Source organism: Notothenia rossii (assembly GCF_949606895.1).
Source record: "Notothenia rossii genome assembly, chromosome: 7".
Classification (NCBI taxonomy): Eukaryota; Metazoa; Chordata; class Actinopteri; order Perciformes; family Nototheniidae; genus Notothenia; species Notothenia rossii.
Genome location: NC_136905.1, coordinates 82,976,561 through 83,002,835, shown reverse-complemented (window position 1 = coordinate 83,002,835; position 26,275 = coordinate 82,976,561). Strand labels below are relative to the sequence as shown.

Genomic DNA, 26,275 nt, shown 5'->3' with positions numbered 1-26,275 from the left:
AGTTCTTATTATACATCCATGAACACACTTAACCTTAAGGAAACATTTAAAATACTTTCCTTTAAAGCGACACTAACATTCAAAATGAAGCCTTGTATATTAATCATTTGGGTGTAATTGTGTGTGCAGGTGGAGTTTCTGGGTGAGGAGGGGACGGGTCTGGGTCCAACTCTGGAGTTTTACGCTCTGGTGGCCGCAGAGTTTCAGAGAACCTCTCTGGGGATGTGGCTCTGTGACGACGACTTCCCCGACGACGAGTCCCGACAGGTGGGTCACGTGTTCCTCTGTCAGGGGCTAGCATTTTATATCTTTGTGTATCGTTTTGGGGGTTTTGATGCACTTCGTCTGGCGTTTTCTGTATGAAAAGTGCTATAGAAATAAAGTTTGATTCATAAAAGTAGGTGAATGTAATGAGGTAGCAGCCAGTAATAAGCGTAGTAACATTAAGACCGTCCTTTTTAATAAAGCCTATGTTTGTCCTCCGTGTTTATTCTTTTTATTATTTGTATTTTACACTCTTATCTTTTCATTATCTTCCTGTCATTTGATTAATCTTTTAGTTTGTTAATCTGTGAAGAACACAGAGACAAAGGTGTTTTGTGATATTGGGCTATATAAATAAACATTGAATAGTATATATTGCACATAAGAGGTGTTGTTGCACATGAACTGATCCTCTGTCTGTGTCTCAGGTGGATCTGGGCGGCGGTCTGAAGCCCCCCGGTTACTACGTGCAGCGATCCTGCGGTCTGTTCGCGGCGCCCTTCCCTCAGGACAGTGAGGAACTGGAGCGAATCACAAAGCTCTTCCACTTCCTGGGCGTGTTCCTGGCCAAGTGCATCCAGGACAACCGTCTGGTGGACCTTCCCGTCTCTCAGCCCTTCTTCAAGCTGCTCTGCATGGGGGACATCAAGTCCAACATGAGTAAGCTGCTGTATCAGAGCAGGGGCCACGACCCTAACGGACCCCCCCACACGCATCCCTTCCTGCTGCTGTCTGAGATGCAGTCAGAGGCTTCAACCGAGGAGAGCCAGGAGACGTACTCTGTGGGGAGCTTTGATGAAGACTCCAAGTCCGAGTTCATCATGGACCCCCCCAAACCCAAACCCCCCGCCTGGTACCACGGCATCCTCACCTGGGACGACTTCCAGCTGGTCAACCCGCACAGGTGAGAACGGTTTGATTTATTTATTCAGTTTTCTTAGATTTATGGATTTTTTTTTTAAAGAGCCATGGAGGTGTATCTGCTCTCTAACTCTACAGGATGTCACTCTAATGGCACTTTTCCACTGCAGGGCCTCGCACGGCTTAGTACGGTATAGTTAGGCCTCGGTAGGCCAGGCTCACTTTATGCTGCGTTTCCATTTCAGTTTAGTAGCTGGAGCAGTAACTATAGTAACGCAGTGTAGGCGGAGCCGTGACGTCATCTTCAATGAGAGCCCCAGAAAAACAACACAGCCGTTAGCTGTTAGCCCTCAGAGCTCCCAGCTCCTCATATCTGTTCAGAAACTAGACAGAAGTTAAACAAGTACAAACCACAGACTGAGTCATGGCTAATACAGCTTTATTTCTGTCTGTAGGCCGTTGTTGTGAGTGTGGACGGTCGGAGCATATACTGTGTTAGCTTAGCTGATCTCCATTCAGACAACACGCATTTTAAAATGTGTTTCTCCTGCCGTCTGTCTGCAGACTGGTCAAAGCATTAATTCATGGTTTTTACTAACCGGTATCAGTATGTTGTTACTTCGGCATCATTTAGAAATGTATTACAATTAAATCACGGTAAAATATGTTCATCTTGTTGTAGTTGTAGCCCCTAGCCAGCGATTCTCTCTCTAGTTTAGCATACTCAGCCCGACTCAGCCCGGTTGTTGGCCCGGAAAGAACCTGGATTTTGGAGAGCCAGAAAACTGTGAAAAAGTACCCGTTAGCCGGAACTACGCCGAGTGGAAACGCAACCAAAAACCGTGCTATGTGCTGCAGTGGAAAAGCGCCAAAAGAGACACATAACAACCAGGAAGAGACCCAAAAGACTACAAAAAAAACTACAAATAGGAAGGGGGGCGTGTCTTTTTAATGTCCACCAATGAACAGTGGAGCTTGTGTTTCAGATTTTCTGTTTTCTTTGGCAATAATGAGTAATTAAAAACCATTTTATAAAGATGTAGCACATTATAATGTCATGTATTTCCTCTCCTCCCGCCATCTTCCCGTTTCTCTACTTCCTCCTTCTCCTCCTTCTCCTCCCTCTCCTCCCGCTCCTCTTCCTCCCACAGGGCGAAGTTCCTGAAGGAGGTGAAGGAGCTGGCGGTGAAGAGGAGGCAGATTCTGTCCAGTAAGAGTTTGTCTGAAGATGAGAAGAACACCAGACTGCAGGACCTGATGCTGAGGAACCCGCTGGGCTCCGGACCCCCCCTCTGCATCGAGGACCTCGGGTAAAACTCACACACTTAACAAGTCTCAATGGGATATGAAACATTTATGAAAGCCCTGAATATAAATCGGAATGGAGAGTTTATTACATTTTACAGGAAGATTAGTTATCACCGAAAGCATCAGGGTCCTTTCACTGATCTCCAGCTGGTAGCAGTGAGCCAGTTACGGAAAGGCGTGTAAACAATGCATTATCTCTAATCGTTATACCTCCTTCAATCTGTTAAGCCCGAGAGCCCCCGGTACAGGGGGCTGCGGGGTTTCTTTTTCACGAAACTGTGTCTCAGGGCTTCTTAACATTTAAAAACCTATTAATGTGTCATACCCATTTCACGGGAAGAAACTCAGCTAACTGACGATACAAACCATTTTTACCGAAACAAAACACAAGTCTCGTAAGAAGCGTCTAAATGAGCCCTGCGCGACGCACTTAGCACAGAACTCAAGGTAAAAATACCCTTATTACTTTTCGTATCTGCACAAACAAGATATCCGATTAAAGCTGAGATTCCACAGATTATATAGGTATTAGTATCATTACTAACCGGTCCGAACTCGCGACCTGAGAAGCTAACAAAGACATCACACCACGTAGCCTTAGGTAGCCAACACGGCAATATGTCTTACCTTTGTTTTTTTCTGATCAAAAGTTGTGTTCAATGGCATTAAAACGATAAAAAAACGCTGCTGAAGGTTAATCCAATGTGTCTGTCACTTTGAAATGATTACTGATAATCCATCATTCAATTTTGATGTCAAAAACTGAGATTTCATATATAGCTGTTATGATAGCTACGAGAGTGTATGAGAGCTTCCGGTCTCATTCACCAATGGGTAATGTTTAGATGGATTTTAGGAACTTCCCCTCGATTCTAATGGCTCTAATGGTTAGAAAGAGGTGTCAATCACCAGAATCGATCGAGGGGGGCCAGAGATATGGAAAATCCACCCAAATGACCCCAGAAGTGTTTTTTTTGCTAAACCTCTCTAAAAAGGTCAAATGTCACTTGTTTTGCATCAATCTTGATACAGGGTACTTATTATGTTATAGTTTGGATTCCTAAAGCTTTTAGTCTACTATATCATTCAAGGGTAGTTTTCACAATAAGTAATGCTTTCTTTGTTCAATCTGAATTTACTTTAAAATAAAAAATAAAAATATATAGTGATTCTGACTCTTCTTCATCCAACTCACAGGTTTATCATTGCTTTGAGAAAAAAGATGATTAATTTTCCTCTTTAGGGAAATTATGGTAATTTGTTCTGGGAATGTCATTTTCGAGCCCGAGACCTGAAAAACAGGCTCAGGGCTCAACGGGTTAAATCTTCAAGTTTCTGACCTTTTTAGAGCTCCTCAGATCTGACCTGACCCTCCTCTTGTTTTGTTTTTCTCTTCAGGTTGAATTTCCAGTTCTGTCCGTCCTCGAAGGTTCACGGTTTCTCAGCTGTGGATCTCAAAACAAACGGAGACGATGAGGTAAAAACAACCTGACGCCTCAGAGCTGTGGCTGTAAATCAGTGAAACGATGAAAGTTGTCCTGCTTTTTGAGGACGTTTTTTGACTGATTTTTAAGTTGATACTCAATGTGTCTAATTCTATGTAGATGGTGACTATGGAGAACGCAGAGGAGTACGTGGAGTTGATGTTTGACTTCTGTATGCACACCGGCATCCAGAAACAGATGGAGGCCTTCAGAGGTAAACACTCAAGACTGTCATTACAAACTGATGGCTTCATTTTTCATCATATTTGTTCATAAGCCCTCTCTAAATGTAGCAGGAGAATATACCTTGTAGATGTTTTAATGAGAAATCCCCCTTCTCTCTTTTTCTTCTCCTCCTCAGACGGATTTAACCGAGTGTTCCCGATGGAGAAGTTGAGCTCTTTCAGCCATAAGGAGGTTCAGATGATCCTCTGCGGCAACCAATCACCGTCCTGGACTTCTGAAGACATAGTCAACTACACAGAACCAAAGCTGGGTTACACCAGAGACAGGTGCGTCCCGTTGGCAGAAAGAAAAAACCCAATACAGCTGTAAAAAAAAACCTGTATTAAGATGTAAAAAGCTAGAGTTAGGCTATAAAGGAACTACAGCACGGCTATATAGGAACTACAGCTCGGTCACATGACTTCACGTCCACACCGCTAAGCTAAAGGTGGCTAATGTTGGGCTATAAAGGAACTACAGCACGGTCACATGACTTCACGTCACCACCGCTAAGCTAAAGGTGGCTAATGTTGGGCTATAAAGGAACTACAGCACGGTCACATGACTTCACCTCACCACCGCTAAGCTAAAGGTGGCTAATGTTGGGCTATAAAGGAACTACAGCACGGTCACATGACTTCACCTCACCACCGCTAAGCTAAAGGTGGCTAATGTTGGGCTATAAAGGAACTACAGCACGGTCACATGACTTCACGTCACCACCGCTAAGCTAAACGGGGCTAATGTTGGGCTATAAAGGAACTACAGCACGGTCACATGACTTCACGTCACCACCGCTAAGCTAAAGGAGGCTAATGTTGGGCTATAAAGGAACTACAGCACGGTCACATGACTTCACGTCACCACCGCTAAGCTAAACGGGGCTAATGTTGGGCTATAAAGGAACTACAGCACGGTCACATGACTTCACGTCATCACCGCTAAGCTAAAGGTGGCTAATGTTGGGCTATAAAGGAACTACAGCACGGTCACATGACTTCACGTCACCACCGCTAAGCTAAACGGGGCTAATGTTGGGCTATAAAGGAACTACAGCACGGTCACATGACTTCACGTCCACACCGCTAAGCTAAAGGTGGCTAATGTTGGGCTTGATGACGTTCAGTGATGGTAACCTCCATTTTAAGAAACATAGAAGCTTCAGACATTCACCAGTGGGGTATCTACTGACGTATTTCTATGTCGTAGAAACAGTCCATGAACTCAGCTTTTGTTAACCACGGACAGACCTTCATGTATCAGAGTTTCAGTTTTTCTCTGTCTAATGTAAACTGTTTTCCTCTTCAGTCCCGGTTTCGTGCGGTTCGTCAGAGTTTTGTGCGGGATGTCGTCTGACGAGAGAAAAGCGTTCCTCCAGTTCACCACCGGCTGCTCCACGCTGCCCCCCGGAGGCCTGGCCAACCTGCACCCCCGCCTCACCATCGTCAGAAAGGTAGGCTGCTCTCTGAATGTAAAATAAAATACTGTGTTTTCAGTCAGAAAACTAAGATATGTTAATAATTTAGTTTTTGAGATAGGGGTGGGATTAAATACGTGTAAACTTCTTCCCACCCCTTTTTGGTTGTGTAGTTAGATCATTTGTTTATATATCATTTGTAAGTCAATAATATTTGAGTTTATCAATTTGATACTGCTTAAGTTTGTACAGTATCATAGTTCATAGTTTCATTTCAATATTATAATAATCTTGTTTGTATTATTGTGTTACACGTTCTAAATAGAAAATATTGCTCATTAACTCGTGTTCCCTGTGATTGACAGGTGGACGCCACGGACTCCAGCTACCCGTCCGTCAACACGTGCGTTCACTACCTAAAGCTTCCGGAATATTCCTCCGAGGACATCATGCGGGAGCGCCTGTTAGCCGCCACCATGGAGAAAGGCTTCCACCTCAACTGACCTCTGACCCCTCGCCTCGCTGAGCATGCTCCTCAAGTCCGTCTCGCCGCCCCGCCCTCCTCCTCCGCCGCCGCGTGATTGACAGCTCAGCCGGCCAATCGGAAACCACCCGACTGACTGACTGACAGCTGGAGGACGAGGAGGAGGAGGAGGATTTATGTTGCAGAATAAAAAGAAAGAAAAGTTCACATCCTTTCCCCCTCACCTCACCTCCTTCCCTTGTCTCCTCGTGTTCTTCATCCTCCTCACCCACCTGTGTGTGTGTGTGTGTGTGTGTTTGTGTGTGTGTGCGTGTGCGCGTGTGCGCCTCCTCCTCCTCAGTTTAGTGCCTGGTTTGACTGGTAGCTTCTGTTCCTCCTCCTTCAATCAATCATGCTTCTTCTTCTTCCTCTCTTTTTATTTCATTTTATTGCTTTTTTGTTCCCGTGTGTGTGCGACAGTTTTTTGGGTTGTTCCTGGCCGGCTGTAGAGGTCAAAGGTCAGAGTGCATTTGGTGTTTCTTTTACTTTAATGAAGCTATAGAGACAAAAACACTGGTTGTGTGCGCGGCACATCTAAAGAGAAAAAGCTCTGCTCTCCCTCTTGTATTTTCTTTGTATATTATTATAAACATTTATTTAACTCAAGTTGCAGTTTGAGGTAAACAGATATTTTCAAATGTGTATGCTCCAAAAAAAATAATCATTAAAATGTTTGCAAAGTCTGAAGTTAACAAAGAGTCCTGTGGTCTTTAGAGTACTGACTGGAGTTAACACACATGGCGCATTTCCACTACAGCGCGGTTTAAGACGTTTTTTGTTGCGTTTCCACTCGGGGTAGTTCCGGCTAACGGGTACTTTTCACAGTTTTCTGGCTCTCCAAAATCGAATTTCTTTCCGGGCCAACAGCCGGGCTGAGTCGGGCTGAGTGTGCTAAACTAGTGAGAGAATCGCTGGCAACTACAACAACATGAACATATTTGACCGTGATTTAATTGTAATACACGTTTCAAAATGATGCCGAAGTAACAACATACTGATACCAGTTAGTAGAAACCATGAATTAATGCTTTGACAAGTCTGCAGACAGACGGCAGGCCAAACACCTTTTTAAAATGCGTGTTTTGAATGGAGTTCGGCTAAGCTAACGTTGTATATTGTAGCGTTCGACAATAGGAGTCGGAAACAGGCTTCAAGTTATTAGGTTTAATAACTCCTTTGATCGCATACAGATACAGGTTACAGGTTCAACATCACTCAGTCGTCCACTCCCTAACTCACACACACAAGCAGGGTCAACGTCACAACTCCCCAGCCCTCCCCCAACCACAGGCCCGCACACCGACCAGCATTACTGTGCAGCTCTGTGATTGGCAGAGAGACGGGGGATGCTTGAGTGACACACCCAGCACCCTATACAGGGTCGCTACAATATGCTGCGACCGTCCACACTCACAACAACGGCCTGTACAGACATAAATAAACCAGCGACTGTATTCGCCATGACACAGACAGTCTGTAGTTTGGACTTGTTTAACTTCTGAACAAATATGGTGAGCTCCGAGTGCTAACAGCTAACGGCTGATGTTGGTTTTCTGTTTCGCATTGAAGATGACGTTACGGCTCCGCCTACACTGCGTTACTATAGTTACCGCGGCCCCAACTACTAAACTGTGATGGAAACGCAGCATAAAGTGAGCCTGGCCTAACAAGGTCTAACGAGGCCTAGCCATACCGTACTAAGCCGTGCGAGGCCCTGCAGTGGAAATGCGAAGAGTCCTTTAGAGTACTGACTGGAGTTATGAAGGTGCTTATGTTCTGCAATTACTCACCGTCACATTTGAGAATAACATTTGATTTTTTAAGTTATTATTGATGTCTAACTTTATTTTATACTCTGGTTTGTTACATGAGAATTAGATCTTAATGTGAATTTAGCATCTGATTCACAACATATTAGAAATCTTATAATGCAGAAAGGATTGACAATAAAAATGTGTAGAGAATGAAAGACAACTGAATAATTTAGAAAATATATATAATATTTACATCAAATGTAATTTGTTTTTGTTCAACAATTCTGAATAAACAGAGAATAATTCATTTTAAATGTATGTATTTTTCAAAATTGAGGAAACCGGTATTGTGACACTAACATGTTTTAATGCAAAGATATAATAACAAAAAACACATAACTAGGGGTTTGTGAAACACGTTCGTTCAAGAAAACAAGAAATATTGACTTAGTGGGTGTTTCTCAATGTCGAGGACGCTTCCTTGGTAGGATATGTCTTCCGACATAATGGGGTGTTTCTCAATGTCAAGGAAGGATACTCCAGAGCCACTATTTCAAGGATACTACGTCATCGAGGCCCGCCGAAGCACACTTGCTAGCCTGTTCCACCCTTCTTTGCCTAGCTGTCTACCAAGGAAGCGTCCTCGACATTGAGAAACACCTGTGGTCCTTCACAAGCGAGGCAAGAATCCTTCCTAGCATTCGGAGAACGAAGAGTGGAACAGGCTAGCAAGTGTGTAGGTGTGCGTCATATGAGAGGCCCTGCCTTACATTTTCCGCCAAAGATTTGGGAAATTGGTTCGTGCGCAAAGCATTGTGGGGATTTTAAGACCACATGTGCAGCCTCGAAATTTCCCTCTATGAAGGACGCCGGCCTCGGTAAAATTCCTAGCAGCCTGGACATTGGAACAGTCCTTCGGCGAGACTCGAAGTAGCATCCTTGAAATAGTGGTTCTGGTGCAGCCTTCCTCAGAGAAACACAGAGGATATATGAAATTAAAATAAAAAACACTCGTTTGGGTCACAATGACCACCAGAGGGTCAATCAACGTGCATACCTTTGACTTTTTTTTTTATAAACGTATTTATTCAAATAAAAGTAAATAAATCCTTGAAACACATGTGGGGAAATCCATCCATGCTTTTGGGTCATAAAGCAGCAGATCCATTCACAACGTATTGCTCCTTATTCATTTGTAACAAACATCCGGAGCTTTAAAAGTCATAAGGTTGCAGGTTCAATTCCTTTCAAGTCTTTTATGAAAATCCACTTGATGACATTATGAAATCCAGTCTGTGACATCACTTCCTGTCGCGCCTCATTCGCCCATCTTGTCGAGAGCAGTGAGCGGCGCGAGGACGCGACTCTTGTTGGTTTCGACCACGTGTCCGTTCTGGATCATCTCGTCCAGGATGATGTGGACTCGGTCCAAGTTAAACATGATCTGGAGACGATGTGGAGTCAAAGAAATAAATATGCAACAAACAGGAAGTCATGCACACAATGAGAAGCTGTGATTGGTCGGTTTTTAAAGGTCACCTATAATGCAAAATCCACTTCTTCTCCATGTCTCTTCTACATCAGCATGTGTCCCCTCTTCTTCATGTCTCTTCTACATCAGCATGTGTCCCCTCTTCTTCATGTCTCTTCTACATCAACATGTGTCCCCTCTTCTTCATGTCTCTTCTACATCAGCATGTGTCCCCTCTTCTTCATGTCTCTTCTACAACAACATGTGTCCCCTCTTCTTCATGTCTCTTCTACATCAACATGTGTCCCCTCTTCTTCATGTCTCTTCTACATCAACATGTGTCCCCTCTTCTTCATGTCTCTTCTACATCAACATGTGTCCCCTCTTCTCCATGTCTCTTCTACATCAACATGTGTCCCCTCTTCTACATCAACATGTGTCCCCTCTTCTTCATGTCTCTTCTACATCAACATGTGTCCCCTCTTCTCTGAAAGTTTCAGGAACAAAGATTCTCTCTTTTTGATCCATTTCTATAAAAACCTGTCTGAAAATGAGCTGATCAGATTTTGGCCACTTGATGATGTCATAACGATGTTTTGTCTTGTGTAACCATTAGCCAATCACCAACCAATGTACCCCCCCCCCCCCCCCCCTCCCTCCTCCTTATTTTCATCTACAGCAACAGACAGAGAATCAGCACTTTGGGGAAACAGGGCTGAAACAGAGGGGATTATGGGTAATGCTGCAATGATCTGTTTGGTGTTTCAGCCAATCAGAGACAGGCTCTGTATATATCTGAGACCTGTGATATATGGATGAAAAACAGCATCATAGGGGACCTTTAAAGGATACGTCCAGTTCGCTCTGTTGGGAGACAAAAAAAACAAAAGCTATCAGATTAAAAAATGTAACAACAGACGGTCAGTTCTCTGTGTGTTCAGTCGTAGTGATGTAAAGTCTCACCACTCGGCTGAAGTATTTATCCAAAACTTCCACAAAGTTATGAACCAGCTCGTAGACGGACAGCTCGTTCTGTGGAGACAAACTTTCCTTTAAGGCTTAAGACAACAGAACAGACACTGAGAATAATGACATACATGATGAAGGATGAATCACTAAATCAAATCATTTGTCCGACCTACAGTCAATAACTGAAGTCAGCAATAAAACATTTTACAGCACAATCAATACTTTTATTTGAAGTATTTAAGGTAAATATTTGCTTACAAAAACTTTAACTAAAGTAAGGGTTTGAATACAGACCTTCCCCGGTGGTATTAGCACTTTTTCTTAAATAAAAATTCTGGATACTTCCTCCACCACTGACTTTAGTTTCATGAACATTGCTTGTTCAAAACTGCCTAATGTAAATACCGTCTGCAGCTTGTGTTAGTGACCTCAGGTGCAGTTCATACACCGAGTGTTGTGCCTGTTAACTTACCAGGGACACAAGTGAACGGTTTCATGGTTTCACCTGAAACAGCGCTAGTTTCTAATTAAACAACAGGAAATAGTGTGTCTGTTGGGAATATTTTTTTAGCAGCAGTTTAAAGGGAGGCGTGTGGCTCAGTGGGCTGTGCGTTGGTGTTGTTATCAGGGGGTCACAGGTTCAAACCCTACTCCAGTCAGCATGTCCCTGAGACACTTCACCCCAAATTGCTCCTGTGGGGATTGCCCACAGTGTTGAGTATGTAAGCCGCTTTGGATAAAAGCGTCTAACATGTAATGTAATACTCGGGTAATGTATTCTAACAACGTCTCTGAATCCTGTGAACCGTATTCCTCACCTCGTTGTCGGTGACTCCCACCACGATGTACAGAGCCGCGTACTGACGGTACACCAGCTTAAAGTCTTTGTACTCCACGAAGGAACACTGGGAACAACCAGAGGTTAATGATCAGTTACTGAACACTACATGTGGCATCGAGAAACACAGACCATGGACGGTTTAACCAACGGGCAATCATTAGGAACTACAAAGAGACACAAGGGAACTACAAAGACATGCTAAAAAGGCTGCAAAGAGACACACGATGATCACAAAGGAAGTTGAAACAAGGATATGAGAGCAGCTACTAAGAAGCAAACAGCCACTAATAGAAGATGTAAACAGCTGCGAAGATACACAAAATGACTCCAAGAAGAGTCAAGAAATGACCATAAAGTGAAACAGAACTATGACACAAGCACAGACAGACAGACAGAGAGACAGACAGAAAGACAGACAGACAGACAGAGAGACAGACAGAGAGACAGAGAGAGAGACAGAGAGACAGACAGACAGAGAGACAGACAGAGAGACAGACAAACAGAGAGACAGACAGACAGAGAGACAGACACATAGACAGACAGACACACGCACAGACAGACAGACAAACAACAGACAGACAGAGAGACAGAGAGAGAGACAGACAGAGAGACAGACAGACAGACAGACAGACAGACAGACACACAGAGACAGACAGACAGACAGACAGACAGACAGACACACAACAGACAGACAGACAGACAGACAGACAGACAGACACACACAACAGACAGACAGACAGACAGACAGACAGACACACACAACAGACAGACAGACAGACAGACAGACAGACAGACAGACAGACAGACAGACACACAACAGACAGACACACAGAGAGACAGACAGACAGACAGACAGAGAGAGAGAAAGGCAGACACACACACACACACACACACACACACACACACACACACACACACACACACACACACACACACACACACACACACACACACAGAGACAGACAGACAGACAGACACAGACAGACAGACAGACAGGTACCTGGTCCTTCTTGCGGCTCAGGCAGCATCGCACCACTTCTGCCTCCAGCGCTGCTCTCCTGCTCAGCTCCACCGGCTGGAAGTACCGGGACAGCCGGGTCTGACCCTGCCGGTTCACCATCAGAACAAACTTTATCATCCTGAGGGCCAGCCGCCTGAAACACACAGTCACAGCTTTTCATTACACTGTCATCTGAGCTTTTAACTGTTAACTGTATTGTAATATTATATTTTAAATGTACTACGTATTATTTTATTGACCTGTACTTAAATCGTGTTTTATAATTGTTAGTGTGATGGAGATTAGGCAATGTTTTTAGTGTTTGTTGATTGTTATGTACCTCCCTAAGGCGTGCAGATGGAAATGAGCTATTCGCTTAAATCTAGCATAATTCATCTCGTCTCTTTTCTGAGACTCATGTATTTCTATGCATGGTCCTTGTTGAAATAAATACATAATAATAAGTCAATAAAATATATTTAGGTACCAAAAATAAAAGCACTGGGACCTTTCAGCTTTGTAAATACAGTTTTATTGGATTATAGTTTTTGATGTAAAGTAACTAAGTACATTTACTCAAGTACTGGACTGAAGTACAATTTTTAGGTACTTTACTTGAGTATTTCAATGTCATTCTACTGTGTACTTACTACAGTTCAGAGGTAAATGGCGTACTTGTACTCCACTACATGCATTTAATACCTTTAGTTACTTTACAGATGTGGATGAATGATGTGAAATCTAATCAAGTGTTAAATCAGACTTTAGTTCCACCTGGAGTAAATCCACCAGCTACCCTGCAGTATACAAAGTCATTCAAACTAGCTGCACCTTTACCAGCTTTGAGAACACTTTCATGATCAATCATTATAAAACATATCATATCTATTATTCTGAAATGGACCAATCTGCACAATGACTACTTTTACTGTCTTTCACTATATTTTGATGAGAATACTTTTCTACTTTTACTTGAGGAACATTTTGAATGCAGGACTTTTACTGTGACAGAGTATTCCTACACTCTGGTACTTCTACTTTTACTCAAGTACAAGATCTGAGTACTTCTACTTTTACTCAAGAACAAGATCTGAGTACTTCTACTTTTACTAAGTACAAGATCTGAGTACTTCTTAGCAGAAACGGAAATACTCAAGTAAAGTACAAGTATTTAGTTAAGTAAATGTGCCAAAAAAACTATTAAACAGCAGTTTACAATGAGAGAAATGTCATCCCGTCGTTTCACATATTAACCGTTATTAACCGTTAATAACCCAACGGTGTCAGTTATTGGTTAAAATCATGAATGTTGACTTACCAACAGCTGTTAGCTTGTAGCTAAATCATCATCACAGGATAACAACAACTCCAAAGCTAGCTGCTGTTAGCTTCTTTTAAATGTTGTTTGTATTCAGTCCGAAGTTCAGACACTCTAAGTTAAATAAAACGAGTATATTATAGTTTAACGATTCAAATTATGATATGGTTAAATTACTTTGAAATAAACAAGAGGCTTCAGTTACAAGAAGCTATGATGCTAACTGGAGTTGTTTCTGACGCATGCTCAGTAGAGCCCGCATATGGTGCGTTCAAGAAAGAAATGGTAAATGGGATCTCTAAGACTCAGCCATCATTTCTAAGTTTTTCATTTATTGTTGTTTAACTAAATACCATATTACAGATTCTGTAAACAGAGGATAGTATATTTTCATTTTAAATTGTAACTTTAGTAGAATTAAAGTGTGGTATTTTAACTAGTGAAGTGTCTGAATACTTTCAGAAATCTAAAATGAAATCTAAAATGAAATTTGTAAGTAAGCCATCTGTATGTAAAAAAACACCTGTATGTAAATTGTAAATAAGCTATCTGTATGTCAAATATGTCTTGTATGTCTTAAATGATATGATGAATTGGAAATGGGGGACCCTGATGTAAACAAGATGAAAGTCTTTCTCTGGTCTGCATCCCCTTAACAATTGTATGTTTTGAGCTGTACTGTACTGTACCCAATATACAAGCTGTTAATAAACTTTTCAATCAATCAATCAATCAATTCTCCACTTCCTAAATTACCGTTTCATAATTATTAATGATCATGATATAAAATATTGTTATTTCAAACAAAATGATTCGTCAACCAATTATACTAACATTTTGAAATCTACAATAATTCATAGATCACATTTACATTGACAAATCGAATTTTGTGTGTGTGTGTGTGTGTGTGTGTGTGTATGTGTGTGTGTGTGTGTGTGTGTGTGTGTGTGTGTGTGTGTGTGTGTGTGTGTGTGTGTGTGTGTGTATGTGTGTGTGTGTGTGTGTGTGTGTGTGTGTGTGTGTGTGTGTGTGTGTGTGTGTGTGTGTGTGTGTGTGTGTGTGTGTGTGTGTGTGAAGCCCTTTTCTCTTGATTTCCCTTGATAGTGTTGTTTAAGACGTACACTACATTGTTTTGATTCTCTGTTGCAAATATTTGTAACATTTGCTTTGTATGCCTCTAATACATGTTTTACTTGTATCACATTATCACATTATCAAGAATATAGAAAAGCAAGAAATACTAAAAATACATGGGGGGTCCTCAGCCTGGTGGGCTGTCTGAGGGCAGGGCAAAGGTTATTTTACCACATTTTCTCTACTGTAGGGCCATCCATCCAAAAATGACACTTCTGCTGTGTTTCTTTGTAACATGATCCAACCATTGGTCTTGTGTTAATTTTCTTCTGTATATATGTACATTCACCTTATCAGAGTTTTACTTATGTTCTTTTTTCAATGTCTATGGTCTATTCATACGTGTTTATTCTTATCTTACTTATTCTTATCATCCCTGTGTGTATATTCTCATGTGTACTATGTGTGTTTCTCTCTTATTCTGTTGCTGCTATAACACCTGCATTTTATTACGGGGATCAATAAAGTATATATCTGTTCTTATCTTATAATAATAATAATAATAATAATAATAATAATAATAATAATAATAATAATAATAATAATAATAATAATAATAGACTCTGAATGAATTCAGGTAAGATTTCCCACGCTTTCTTGTATTCCTTGAACGTTCCATAGTGGCTGACCGAGAAAAAAAAAGCTGGATTGACCTTCCCGTCATGCACCGCGGCTGGGTTCTCCCTCCCGTAATGATCCAGGGAGAGAGAGCGAGAGAGAGCAGTAATGGCGGCCGGTTAGAGCCATACACAAACACCGTCCGCAAACAGCCGCTCTCACCGCACCGCGCTCCGGGGGGCAGCTAGCCTCACACACCGCGGCGGAGCGACACACACGGAGCGGATACACCGACTCTAACGGAGAGAGGGGGGGGGAACCGGACCGGGCGGGAATCATTTCAGTTGGACCGTTTGCTGCCTGGGACTTTCCTTCTACTTTTCTAAAAAAAAAACAACATGGATGAGCACCCCGGCGGAGGAGGAGGGGTCGGATCCCAGAGACAACCTCCACAGTCAGGGAGCAATAATGGAGGTGGTGGAGGAGTCATGGTGCCGCACCAGCCGGACGAGATGCCCCGACAGCAGTACACCATCCCCGGCATCCTGCACTACATCCAGCACGAGTGGGCCCGCTTCGAGATGGAGAGAGCGCACTGGGAAGTGGAGAGGGCCGAGCTCCAGGTTAGCATGTTAGCTTGGCACTGATTTATGCTAAGCTAAGAACAACAACAACAACAGCAAGCGGAGACGTTGTTTAACTTAAAGCATTTTAGTTGTAATCAGCCATCTTATCAATTCATATTGACATTTGTATTAATATATATATATTTACTGCACGTCAAATGGTCGCTAACGTTTGCGGCGAATGAAATGTTTGTACCCTAGCATGCTAAGTAGCTAAGCTAACATGGTAGAGCCATAGGGCAGACAGGAATAGCGGAATGTGCTGCGGTTACAGTTAGCTTGAGCTAGTTAGCCCTTAGCTGGAGCTAGTTAGCTTCACATCGCTGTCAGAGTGGCTGGTGGTAAAAGATAGGATAAGATTCAGTTAATCCCCAAATGGGATTGTTTTCTTTTCAGCGGCATTTTAAAACAAGGCATTGCCCATAATGTGAACATCAAAAGAGTAGAAAATAAACAAACATAAAATAGAAACACATCAACATTGAAAACAAGACAGAACTAAGTCCACTTATAAGTTTAATAGATAAGTAGATATATACTTTATTCATCCCAAATTGGTTGATTATTTTCTGACAGGCATTCAAATATTGTAAAGGTGGTATAGAGTATAAACATGATAACATATATTTAATATTTACATAAGACATATACCACAAATAATACACATTATAAAATGTCCTGCATAAGTTAGAATGTTCTGTAAAAGCCCAATATACCACAGCACCAGAAATATAGACATTAACTTAAGGAGCATAGACATGGGATAGTATTTAAAATACAGTTGTGCAAATTGTGGAGAGTCTTGGTCAAACTATGGAGCAGTGATTGTTCTGCCAGTCATAGGTGAATAGTTGTTCAGTGTTAATGCAGTTGGCACGAATGACTTCCTGTATCTGTCCTCCTGTGACATCAGAGCTGGATCAGTCTGTTGGAGAAGGAGCAAACTACCCGACACACTCTACTTAAGTTCACTTAAAGGTTTATTGTTGTGCTACTACTCTAATCCACCCTATTCATCTCACAGCTTTTCTCACTTTACACATTAAGATTTCTGCTTTAAATGAACATTGAATTAACAATATCCATCAGTTATAACAAGTTCATCTGAAATGATATGAATAGTTTGTCATCTTTCATGTAGTAACATTTCAAGCGTGAAGAAGTTAAAGCATGTCAATATTTGTGATTTATAAGTAATGATGGTGATATTAGGACGGATTGTTGGGCAACACCAGAGTCTGAAGGTGTCAATTTGGGCTCTGGGTAATTGATACATTTGTCATTAACAGGGTGTCCGAGGGGGGTCTTAAAAAGTGTTAAAAGTTGATAAATCAATTTAGCAAAAATGAAGGCTATTAAAAAGTATTAAACGGCATGTTCCAAGGTGTTACATTTTGTAGCTTGTTTTCAATAAGTATATAAATGGTCCAAAGAGGTTGTATTCCACAGTCTGCCTGAATGTAATCATTGCGTAGGTGTGTAGTGTGATTCTGTGTAGTTTATTTATGGCATCCCGTTGGATTTCACGTCATCTGAACAGGACATCACGCTCACTGCTTGATAGCTCGCGAAGGCCCGTTTACGCCGGTTGTTGAACAACATCGTTATGGGGAAATGCAAGTCTGCGTCCAAATGGTTGGAAGATAAGGAGGAAGGACAATCAATACTGTATATAGTCAATGTGAGGTAAAGTGTGTCGCCAAGGTAACCGTTTAGAACTCCAAGTGACGATGAGGTCTTAAGATGTATGGAAAGGGTCTTAAAAGGTTTTACATCTGACTTCAGGATTCCTGCAGATACCCTGATTAAGTGTAGGAACAACAATCAATCTATTAGTTGGGAAATCAATCAGCAGAGGAATCTATAATCAAAGTAAATATTCCTTAATAGTTCCAAATGTTTACACCCCAGAAGTCCTGACGTATAATAATGTAATGCTATAATATATATTAGTATGACATTCACCGTTTCTACTGAAAGTACATGTTTCTTATTATACTTGGACACTTTCTCTGAAGTAATTAGTTCTTATTGCAGCATGGTATTAGTACTTTAACTGGCTCTAAAAAGGCTCTAAATACTTCCCCACCTCTGCAGAGTGGTAACGTAGCACTTTAGCATTCACTGTTGCTGTCATCACTTTCCTCTGTCGGCCCATGAGTTCAACCCTGAGCCAACGTAGAAAGTGTATGTAGTCGGTAAAGAAGTGAATCCACCTGGCTGTCAAATAGTATTAATAAAGCCTTTAAATCACATTCCAATACGTTGAACAGTTACGTATACATTGAGTTGATATAGTTGAAAAAAGTGTGTGTGTGTGTGTGTGTAAACTGATTATTCCTTATAACATGTATGTGAATATGGTATCCATGCAGAAATGTTTGGAACAGGAATTAATATTTTATGACGCCGGCAAAAAATGTGTGTTAAAGTGCTGAAATGTGGTGCAGCTCATGTCTTTGTCGTAACACACCCTGCAGTAAGCGGACTGAAGTGGAAGCTGCCAGCTGTGTACGTGTGTGTGTGTTTAATGACAGGGTCTTAGTTGCACACTCTGTGTTTGCTCTGCTCGGACTTGTTGCGTTGTGACACTGGATGCCTTTTGCATGACTCGTCAGTGTTCTTGATAAGAGAACACACACACACACACACACACACACACACACACACACACACCAAGGTGTCCACATTCCTCAATGTTAACATTTACTGTAGGAGGAGAGCCAATCAAGTGTGAAGCCACTAAACGGTTCTGTGGAAATGCCTTATGAATACACAGGGAATGAGTGGTGATGATTTTCATTTATACTTTTAGTAGTCGTGGAAGGTTGGGAGTTTAATTGCGATTTTAAAACTCAAATTTCAAGTTTAGTTTAATAGCTTCTTCCACTTTGATTTAAGGCATTAACTAATACTTGAGTGACTATTAACCTTAGCAGAATAATCATCCAGACACTATTGATCTACACTGAAATAATACTACACTTCATTTATCATCATTTTTTCTCACTTGAGTTATGGCAGTACAGAATCGGCTGAAAGCTTTTCATGCGGGATAGCGCTAAGGTTCAGTGCCACAAATCCAGCTGCTTCCCAAAGTTCATGATTTGGGCCGACATTGAGGAAGGAAAGGGAAGTTGTAAATAAAGTGAAGAACTACAGAAACATGATAACCTGGCAGTTTGCACAGGACTTTATCTGCCAGTGTTTGATGAGCTTTTTGAAATGCAAGATGAGTTAACGCACCGGGAAAAGTACTTTTATTATATCTAACATATTAGTCTTTTGTATATTGTTTCTAGAGATTCTTCTGCGTGGAAACCAGCAGTCGCACGGCTGACTGTCGTGTCTTGTTGTTCTATTGTAAACATTTGAACAACAATCCTGATAAAGTACCCGTCGTGTTCTCATCGTGCTGAGCAGCGTCCAGCATTTACATTATATTACATGTTAGACGCTTTGATCCAAAGAGACTTACATACTCAGTACTGTGGATCAATTTGGGGTGAAGTGTCTCAGGGACACAACAACATGCTGACTACAATGGGGTTTGAACCTGAATACCGAACACCAACCCACTGCGCCACACGCCTCCTACACGCATTTGTAATATCTTCCTTTTCCAACATCACTTCAAAGTAAATCCCAAAGAAACACCACGATGACTGTGCTGTTCGGAGATCCGTCTAAAAACCCAGAGACACTTTTTAATCTGTGATTTGCCTAATCTTCCTGCGTCTTCACATGTGGAGCAAACACACAAACACTGAGGGAATATTTGGAATAAGACGTCTTCAAACTGCCAAAGATAAACACAAAGGCAGCGTCTTATTGACATGTTCAGTAGACGTGCAAAGGTTACATGGTTTGTAGGGATGTCCCAATCACCTTTTTTTGCTCCCGATCCGATTCCGATCATTTGATTTTGACAATTTGCCGATACCGATTTTTCCCGATCCGATCTTTATGCAATGCATTAAGAGAAAAAAAAGCATTCAAGTTGTCCCTTAAGGTTATTTTTTTATTTAAATGTGATATTCTATCCAACATGGATATAGCTTCTTTCTTTCACAGCAGCATTGGATCAGTTCAGTTGTGCAGCATTGGATCAAAACAAAATAAAGCTTTCAGTACTCGTTAGCTTACTGCTACAATTAGACACTGCGCCCACTCTGTTGCCAGATTTGAGAGAAATAAGCAGGTCTATGAGAACAAGCCCCAAAGAAGCAACACATACAGGATGTTGTGTAATTTGAAACCAAAACTAAGGCCTCAGGATGACTTTAAGACTTGAACATGGTCATTTTTGTTTTGTAACATTGAATACAAAATTTAAAAAAATATTAAAAAAATCCCGATCCCCGATTTTTTTCCTCCCGATTCCGATCTTTTGAAAATCACGTGATCGGATCGGGACATCTCTAATGGTTTGTGTTAATTTTGTTGGTAATAATTTCCAACTTCATGCGTTTTTCCCACATAGTTTGTGTGACGTGTATCTATGCACACGCCTGTTATGTGTTGACAGGCAGTTACGTTTTTGCTGACATGTTATCTCTCTTAACTCCAGCACAGTGTGTTCCTGTGTGCTGTATAAACGGAGCAGTGTTGACAGATTTTGCACACGGTACTTCACATCTATCTCCTTCTCACTTTGCACTGGCCGGACTGGGGTCAGCTCTGATTTGAAAGCGGGTGATTTATCAGTAGACTCCCTGCAGTGATGATGTGAGCTCCACAGGGAGAAGCTGTTAGGGACCAGGCTTGTTAAAAGCACCTGAGCAGTAAAATATTGATGCTCGGTCAGTTTGTGTAGCCGTCAGAGAGCTGGAGGACGTAAGGAGACTTCAGTTAGGATGCTGAGCCGCTCCATAAGTTAACCTCTGACCAGCGTTTACCTTTCCATACACATCCAAACCGGACGACATTGGGAAATTAGGAAGAGTGAAAACATCTGATACGCTTTCTTGGCTCGTGGGATTCCGCTCTAATTCTACAAAAAGGATTATATTAAATTTAAATCTTATTTTTGTTTATCTGTAACTTCACAGAAATGCCATGTCTAATCTAAATCTGTAAATAAACATTAGGGAGCAGATTATTGTTTTTCACAATGCAGTGCCTTGATATCAGCAGGGACAAACTGTGGCTGTAACTTCTTCAATCACAAGGTAAACTGTTGCATTTTGGGTAATCTAGGCGCCAGGCAGACGATATATATCTCAGTCTGCTGAATCGATCTGAGTCTTATTTTGAATCCAGCTGTTGTCCATAATGTACTGATGTGTAAAAGAGCAGCTGTTGGGAAAGACGCTCGATGTTTGTATTGGCAGGTGTCGTTCTGTTTGACATGCCGCACATTTATTCACAACACAGGCTTTTGATGAATCGATATATCGACAGCAGTGAAGTGCATCAGGTGGATTCACTGCTTGTTTTAATCATATATCAAAATGTGTCAGTATTGTTAGCTTTTTGGTTCTGTTGCTTTAAACTTTTTAATTTGAATGAGACCTCTCTAGGTTCTGGGTAGTTCTGTTGCTTTTCACGGACTAAACATTGGATTAAGGTGGATCAGAAGTTTAGACGGTGATGATAGTAACCTCAGTGTTTCCCACAGAATTTGATTCTATTTGTGGGGGCACCGCACCCCCCCGGCAAAAAAAGCCAAAGACCCCTTAACCTATTCGGGTGGTCCAAGCATCCACCCCCCCTCAAATAAGATAATACATGCGAGTTCATGGCTACTGTAGACAACGTTCTTGTTGCTCTGTGTTGCGTTGTTAATGAGTGAAACACACCGGAGTTGAGGATCCGTGGGGTTTATTCTCCCAGAAATATCATTTACAATTTAGGCATTTAGCAGACGCCTTATTCCAAAGCGACTGACAATGACCAACTACAGGGACACTCCCTAGAGTAACCGAGGGCTAAGTGCCTTACTCAAGGGCACACTAGTAGTGGTGTTCCAGGCAGGATTTGAACTCGCAACCTTCCGATCATCAGCCCACCTCACTATCCATCAGACTAGCAAAAAAAATAAAAAAAAAAAATATATTTTTTATGAGTCATTTGTGGCCGACGATATTTGACGCGTAGTGAAACGCGTGCTGAAACCCGGAAGTAAGTTAGTATTTTACCACTTCCGGTTCCCTCGTCTCAGAGCCAATGGGATCTCTCCGTAGGATTTTGGAGAATATCTGGAAATCAGGTCTGTGGCTGAGACTCATTGAAGAGACGGATCACGTTTTGTTCTACATTAAATCCATCAGCAGTGACCCCACTGGTGATTTCTGAAGAGTGTACGTGTCTGAAAAACGATGGTTGTTACCAAGTGGCTGAATAGGACTACAGAAGTCGTGGAGGCCGTTGTACGTCATGACGCCGAACACGTAAACACTCCTCTAAGTTAGTTTCTGTTCTGATTGAAAGCAAGTCCCTGCCTCCTGCAGACTGTTCAAACAAACGCTTCAACTCGTTCCATTTAGAATCTGTGTGTTTGAATATGGATCTGAAGTTGGCGTGACGTTGAAGTCGTGCTGCTGGACTCGGCTGTAGTTCCTTTATAGCATAACGTTAGCATTTAGCTTCTGGAGATTAGATTTATGATTTGAAAATGATAAAAGTAGGGTAGACATGTGGAGATTATCCGGCTGAACAAAACGTGATCGGTCTCTTCAATGTGTCTCAACCACAGACCTTATTTCCAGATATTTTCTAAAATCCTACGGAGAAATTGCATTGCTTTTTGTCCAAGGAACCGGAAGGAGTTTAGTTCCGGGTTTTAGGACGCTTCACTGTGGCACTGTATAACCTATACTTAATGTAACATAGACCCCCTAGAGTTTGTATGACAGGTGGCCTTTTAAATAGTCGACATTACTGCCTTCTTACCTTTTCTTTTACTCAAATGAAATAAAAAATGACAGAGAAATTATTCTGAGTTGAACTGAGGGTTCCCACCAGACCAGCAGGGCGTCACATTAAAGTAAAAAAAAAGAATTACACAGAGAGAGAGAAAGACACATGTCACACAGCCAAGCCTGCATCCAGGAGGTCAAAGGTCACAGTGTTTTTACCTGCTGTGTGTTGGCAGGCTGTAGTGAGTGGAACTGGCCTACTGAGCCCTGCTCTGACACATCGATCCCAGCTGGACGCTAAAAGTAGAACGACCCCAAATTAACTCCAACACACACGTACACACACACACACATACACACACACACACGTACACACACACACACGTACACACACACACACGTACACACACACACACGTACACACACACACGTACACATACACGCACACACACACGTACACACACACGTACACACACACGTACACACACACGTACACACACGTACACACACACACACACACATGTACACACACACACATGTACACACACACACACATTCACACATTCACACATGTACACACACGTACACACACGTACACACACGTTCACACACGTACACACACACACGTACACAGACACACACGGGCCAAAGTTCAGCTGGCAGTCACAGAATGAAGACATTATAAAGAAATGTGATCTGTTTTTCTAGCTTATTATTTTATTTTGTCGTTCATGGTGGCGGTTTTTTATTTTCGGAGTGAAGTAGTTTACACTGCATTTGTCTCTTGACTTTATAAAGTGTGTGTGTCTGTGTGTGTGCTTGTGTGTGTCTGTGTGTGTGTGCTTGTGTGTGTGTGTGTGTGCTTGTGTGTGCTTGTGTGTGTTTATGACGCAGTTGTTCAGAGGAATGCCCCTCTCTGTTTATCCTGATCTGTCATCCTGGTCAATCTGGGCCGGTGAGCTCACTTCACAGCCCCCTTCATCATCATCATCATCATCCTCACCGAGCTCTCTGACCTCACTGAGCTCCCTAAAGAACTTGATTCATGTGCACCAGGTGCAGAGGGAGGGGGGGGGGGGTCGGTCTTAAGCTGAGAACACTATAAAACAAATCCCAATGATTTGAGAAGAGACGCACGGACAGCTGCTCCTCACTGACTAACAAACAGTTCAGGCTTCTTTATGCTACAGGGTCCCGTTCAGATTAGTCCAAATACTTATTTATAATTCACCCGTCATCGTGACGCTTTCAGAAGATCTGAGGATAAGTCAGAAAGGAGATGAAGAACTTGTAATGCTGCATAGATTAATGTACGAGTCAATATACAGAATATAATTACAAATACGTTTTTGTGATGATTTAATTAATTAGTTATCTGAAATATGAAGATTTACTGTTTCTAATCTGTTTGATATCATATTAAACCCAATTTCTTTAGGTTTTTAGACATTTAAAGACATCCACCTTGTCTTCCCCTCAAAACTGTGTTGGAAAATAATTGACAGATTAATCGATGGTGGAAACGATCGTCCTTTCACTTTTGATGACTCTGAAGTTAGTTATATGGCGTTTTCATGTAAAATTGATTTTCAGCCACGGCTTGTTATAATGTTTGTATGTCCTAAAAACTAAGAAGCCACTTGTTATAAGAAAGATTTGTCAGGTTATAGTGTGACACTGATCTCGCATGGAAGCAATACAGTGGTTTATATTTAAAAAAATAGAACAATTTGTTTTCATACCAGATGTGAGTTTTGGGTGTCGACAGCAAAATCCATCCTGAAACATTAGAAGTGCAAGACGATAAATTGTATGGCATGTTTTCATAGATGGGTAACTTCGTACAGAAATATGATATTGTGAGAGATGATCTTTGGCTCAAAGTGCAGCGACATATCAAACATTAACTCAACATCAGACCGACTGACGACAGTAAACAGAGACAGAGGAGAGTCCTAACAACCGTGTGTCAGCAGACCCTCAACACAGCTCCCATGCTCACCTTCACTTCCACCACAGCATGGGAAATGGAAGAAATTGCAAAAAAATACAATCCCAGCCAATCAAATCATATGCCAGTACAAGCGCTAGCCAATCAAACCGCGTGCTTGTGTGTCCGGGGCGGGAGATGAATGTGATTGGTTGTTGGTCGTGCACCAGACAAGCTTCAACGCGACGGAGCCGTGTGGACGTTCCGTTACAGATCCACCACCTCGGACATTAGCCACCTTTAGCTTAAACTAATGTGACTAGGCTGGCGTTCCTTTATAGCCGAAACTTTAGCTTTTCACTTCTGCCGATTGCAGTTCAAACACATCACAGTGGTGTTAATATGAGAAGGTTAGCCTGCTAAATTAAACATTACATTAACATAAACTTGTGTTTCATCTCAAAATCCACCAGAAAAATCACATTGGATTTTGTCAAGGAAACCGTGTGATGCTTACTTCAGGGTCAGCTTACTCACTGTGCCACTTAATATGTACAATGGTCAGTAAAAAGCATAATATGTTTGTCATGGTCAATTTCCTGTAACACTTAATGACTCACAGTGACATCACACCGTATCAGGGAGATTTTCCCTTTTAAATTAACGTCAGTCTTCATTTCTAGCCGTCCTTGACTGACACTACATTACTGGAAGTGCTTCAGACGTTTGGTCACACTCACTCACACTCACACTCTCTCTCACACTCACACGGCTGTGGCCTAGATCTGTTGCTGTCAATCAGTGTTGTCCAATCAGAGCTCTCCCTGTGTTAGTGTTGTTTGTTATGTCATCCTCCTCCCAGTTCACTCCCTTCCTCTCAGTCTGTCCGTCTCTCGTTTCACCGGGTGGAGGGTGAGTTTCGCCTCTAGTTTTCCAGTTGTCATGGCGACCTTCACTAGAGGAAGTCGAGACCCCCAGTTTGCCTCTGAACGCCCCCCCCCCCCAGTTGCCATGGGCACCCTGGCAAAGAGCGTCCAATATGTGTGTGTGTGTGTGTGTTTCTGTTTTTGAGTATAAATAGCTCTCAGCCTTCATCAGTGTTTGGTTTCAGAAGCAGCTGCTCAAAGACACACACACACAGACACACACACACGCACACACACAGACACACAGACACACACACAGACACACAGACACACACACGCACGCACGCGCAGTGAGACAGGTGTGGTCAGTTAGACCAGGGGTTCCCAAACTTTTCAGCCCGCAACCCCCAAAATAACAGTGGCGACCCCCTGTCGACTGGGGGAGGGGGGGGGGGGCTAGTGAATTAATTTCAGTTTTCCGCACTCTCGCGGGAGTGTCATTATTGTCTCACTACTATCACTAGATGGCTAGTCCGCCCCTGAAAATGTCTATGCAAACGTTATTATTAATAATAATTAAAAATATATATATATTTTTTTTTTTAAATCAATTTATTTTACATTTTTATTTTGTAATCATCTCGCGACCCCCACTTTGGGAACCCCTGAGTTAGACAGAGGGAGGCGAGCTGGACGTTTAGATGTGAGGAAATCTCAGTGTTTACTCCGCGATGTTGACGGAACAGAGTCTTGTATAATATCTGTTCTGTTTTTGCACCAATTGTTCTTATTGAAACGTTTCCTCTACCTGGAACCGAATCGCAGACCTTAATAAATGTGATTTTAAAAAGCATGGACATGTTGGT

The 26,275-nt window shown here is 42.0% G+C and overlaps 3 protein-coding genes across 4 annotated transcripts in view; 2 read left to right on the top strand and 1 right to left on the bottom strand.

Moving 5' to 3' along the window:
* Window positions 1–6,778, top strand: part of hectd1 (HECT domain containing 1) — a 39,019-nt gene extending 32,241 nt beyond the window's left edge. The window contains exons 17-24 of the mRNA XM_079692874.1: window positions 130–267; window positions 693–1,168; window positions 2,277–2,435; window positions 3,832–3,910; window positions 4,038–4,131; window positions 4,279–4,429; window positions 5,451–5,595; window positions 5,925–6,778. Coding sequence (XP_079549000.1) covers window positions 130–267; window positions 693–1,168; window positions 2,277–2,435; window positions 3,832–3,910; window positions 4,038–4,131; window positions 4,279–4,429; window positions 5,451–5,595; window positions 5,925–6,062 — 1,380 coding nt within the window. The 3' untranslated portion in view covers window positions 6,063–6,778. The remainder of the gene's footprint in view (window positions 1–129; window positions 268–692; window positions 1,169–2,276; window positions 2,436–3,831; window positions 3,911–4,037; window positions 4,132–4,278; window positions 4,430–5,450; window positions 5,596–5,924) is intronic.
* A 1,405-nt stretch (window positions 6,779–8,183) lies between these two features.
* Window positions 8,184–13,714, bottom strand: ap4s1 (adaptor related protein complex 4 subunit sigma 1). The gene is made up of 6 exons (XM_079691823.1): window positions 13,436–13,714; window positions 12,118–12,271; window positions 11,095–11,181; window positions 10,271–10,339; window positions 10,160–10,171; window positions 8,184–9,280 (listed from the first exon to the last, which is right to left on the bottom strand). Exons 2-6 carry the CDS (start codon window positions 12,253–12,255, stop codon window positions 9,155–9,157), a joined length of 432 nt encoding a protein of 143 aa, XP_079547949.1. The 5' UTR covers window positions 12,256–12,271; window positions 13,436–13,714; the 3' UTR covers window positions 8,184–9,154.
* Window positions 13,715–15,260: 1,546 nt separating this feature from the next.
* strn3 (striatin, calmodulin binding protein 3) overlaps window positions 15,261–26,275 on the top strand; it is a 31,524-nt gene continuing 20,509 nt past the window's right edge. Inside the window, exon 1 of one of the 2 annotated variants that reach the window (XM_079693627.1) lies at window positions 15,261–15,750. In XM_079693627.1, the coding sequence (XP_079549753.1) occupies window positions 15,526–15,750 (225 nt within the window). In that variant the 5' untranslated portion in view covers window positions 15,261–15,525. The remainder of the gene's footprint in view (window positions 15,751–26,275) is intronic. The other variant, XM_079693626.1, reaches the window with a different exon arrangement.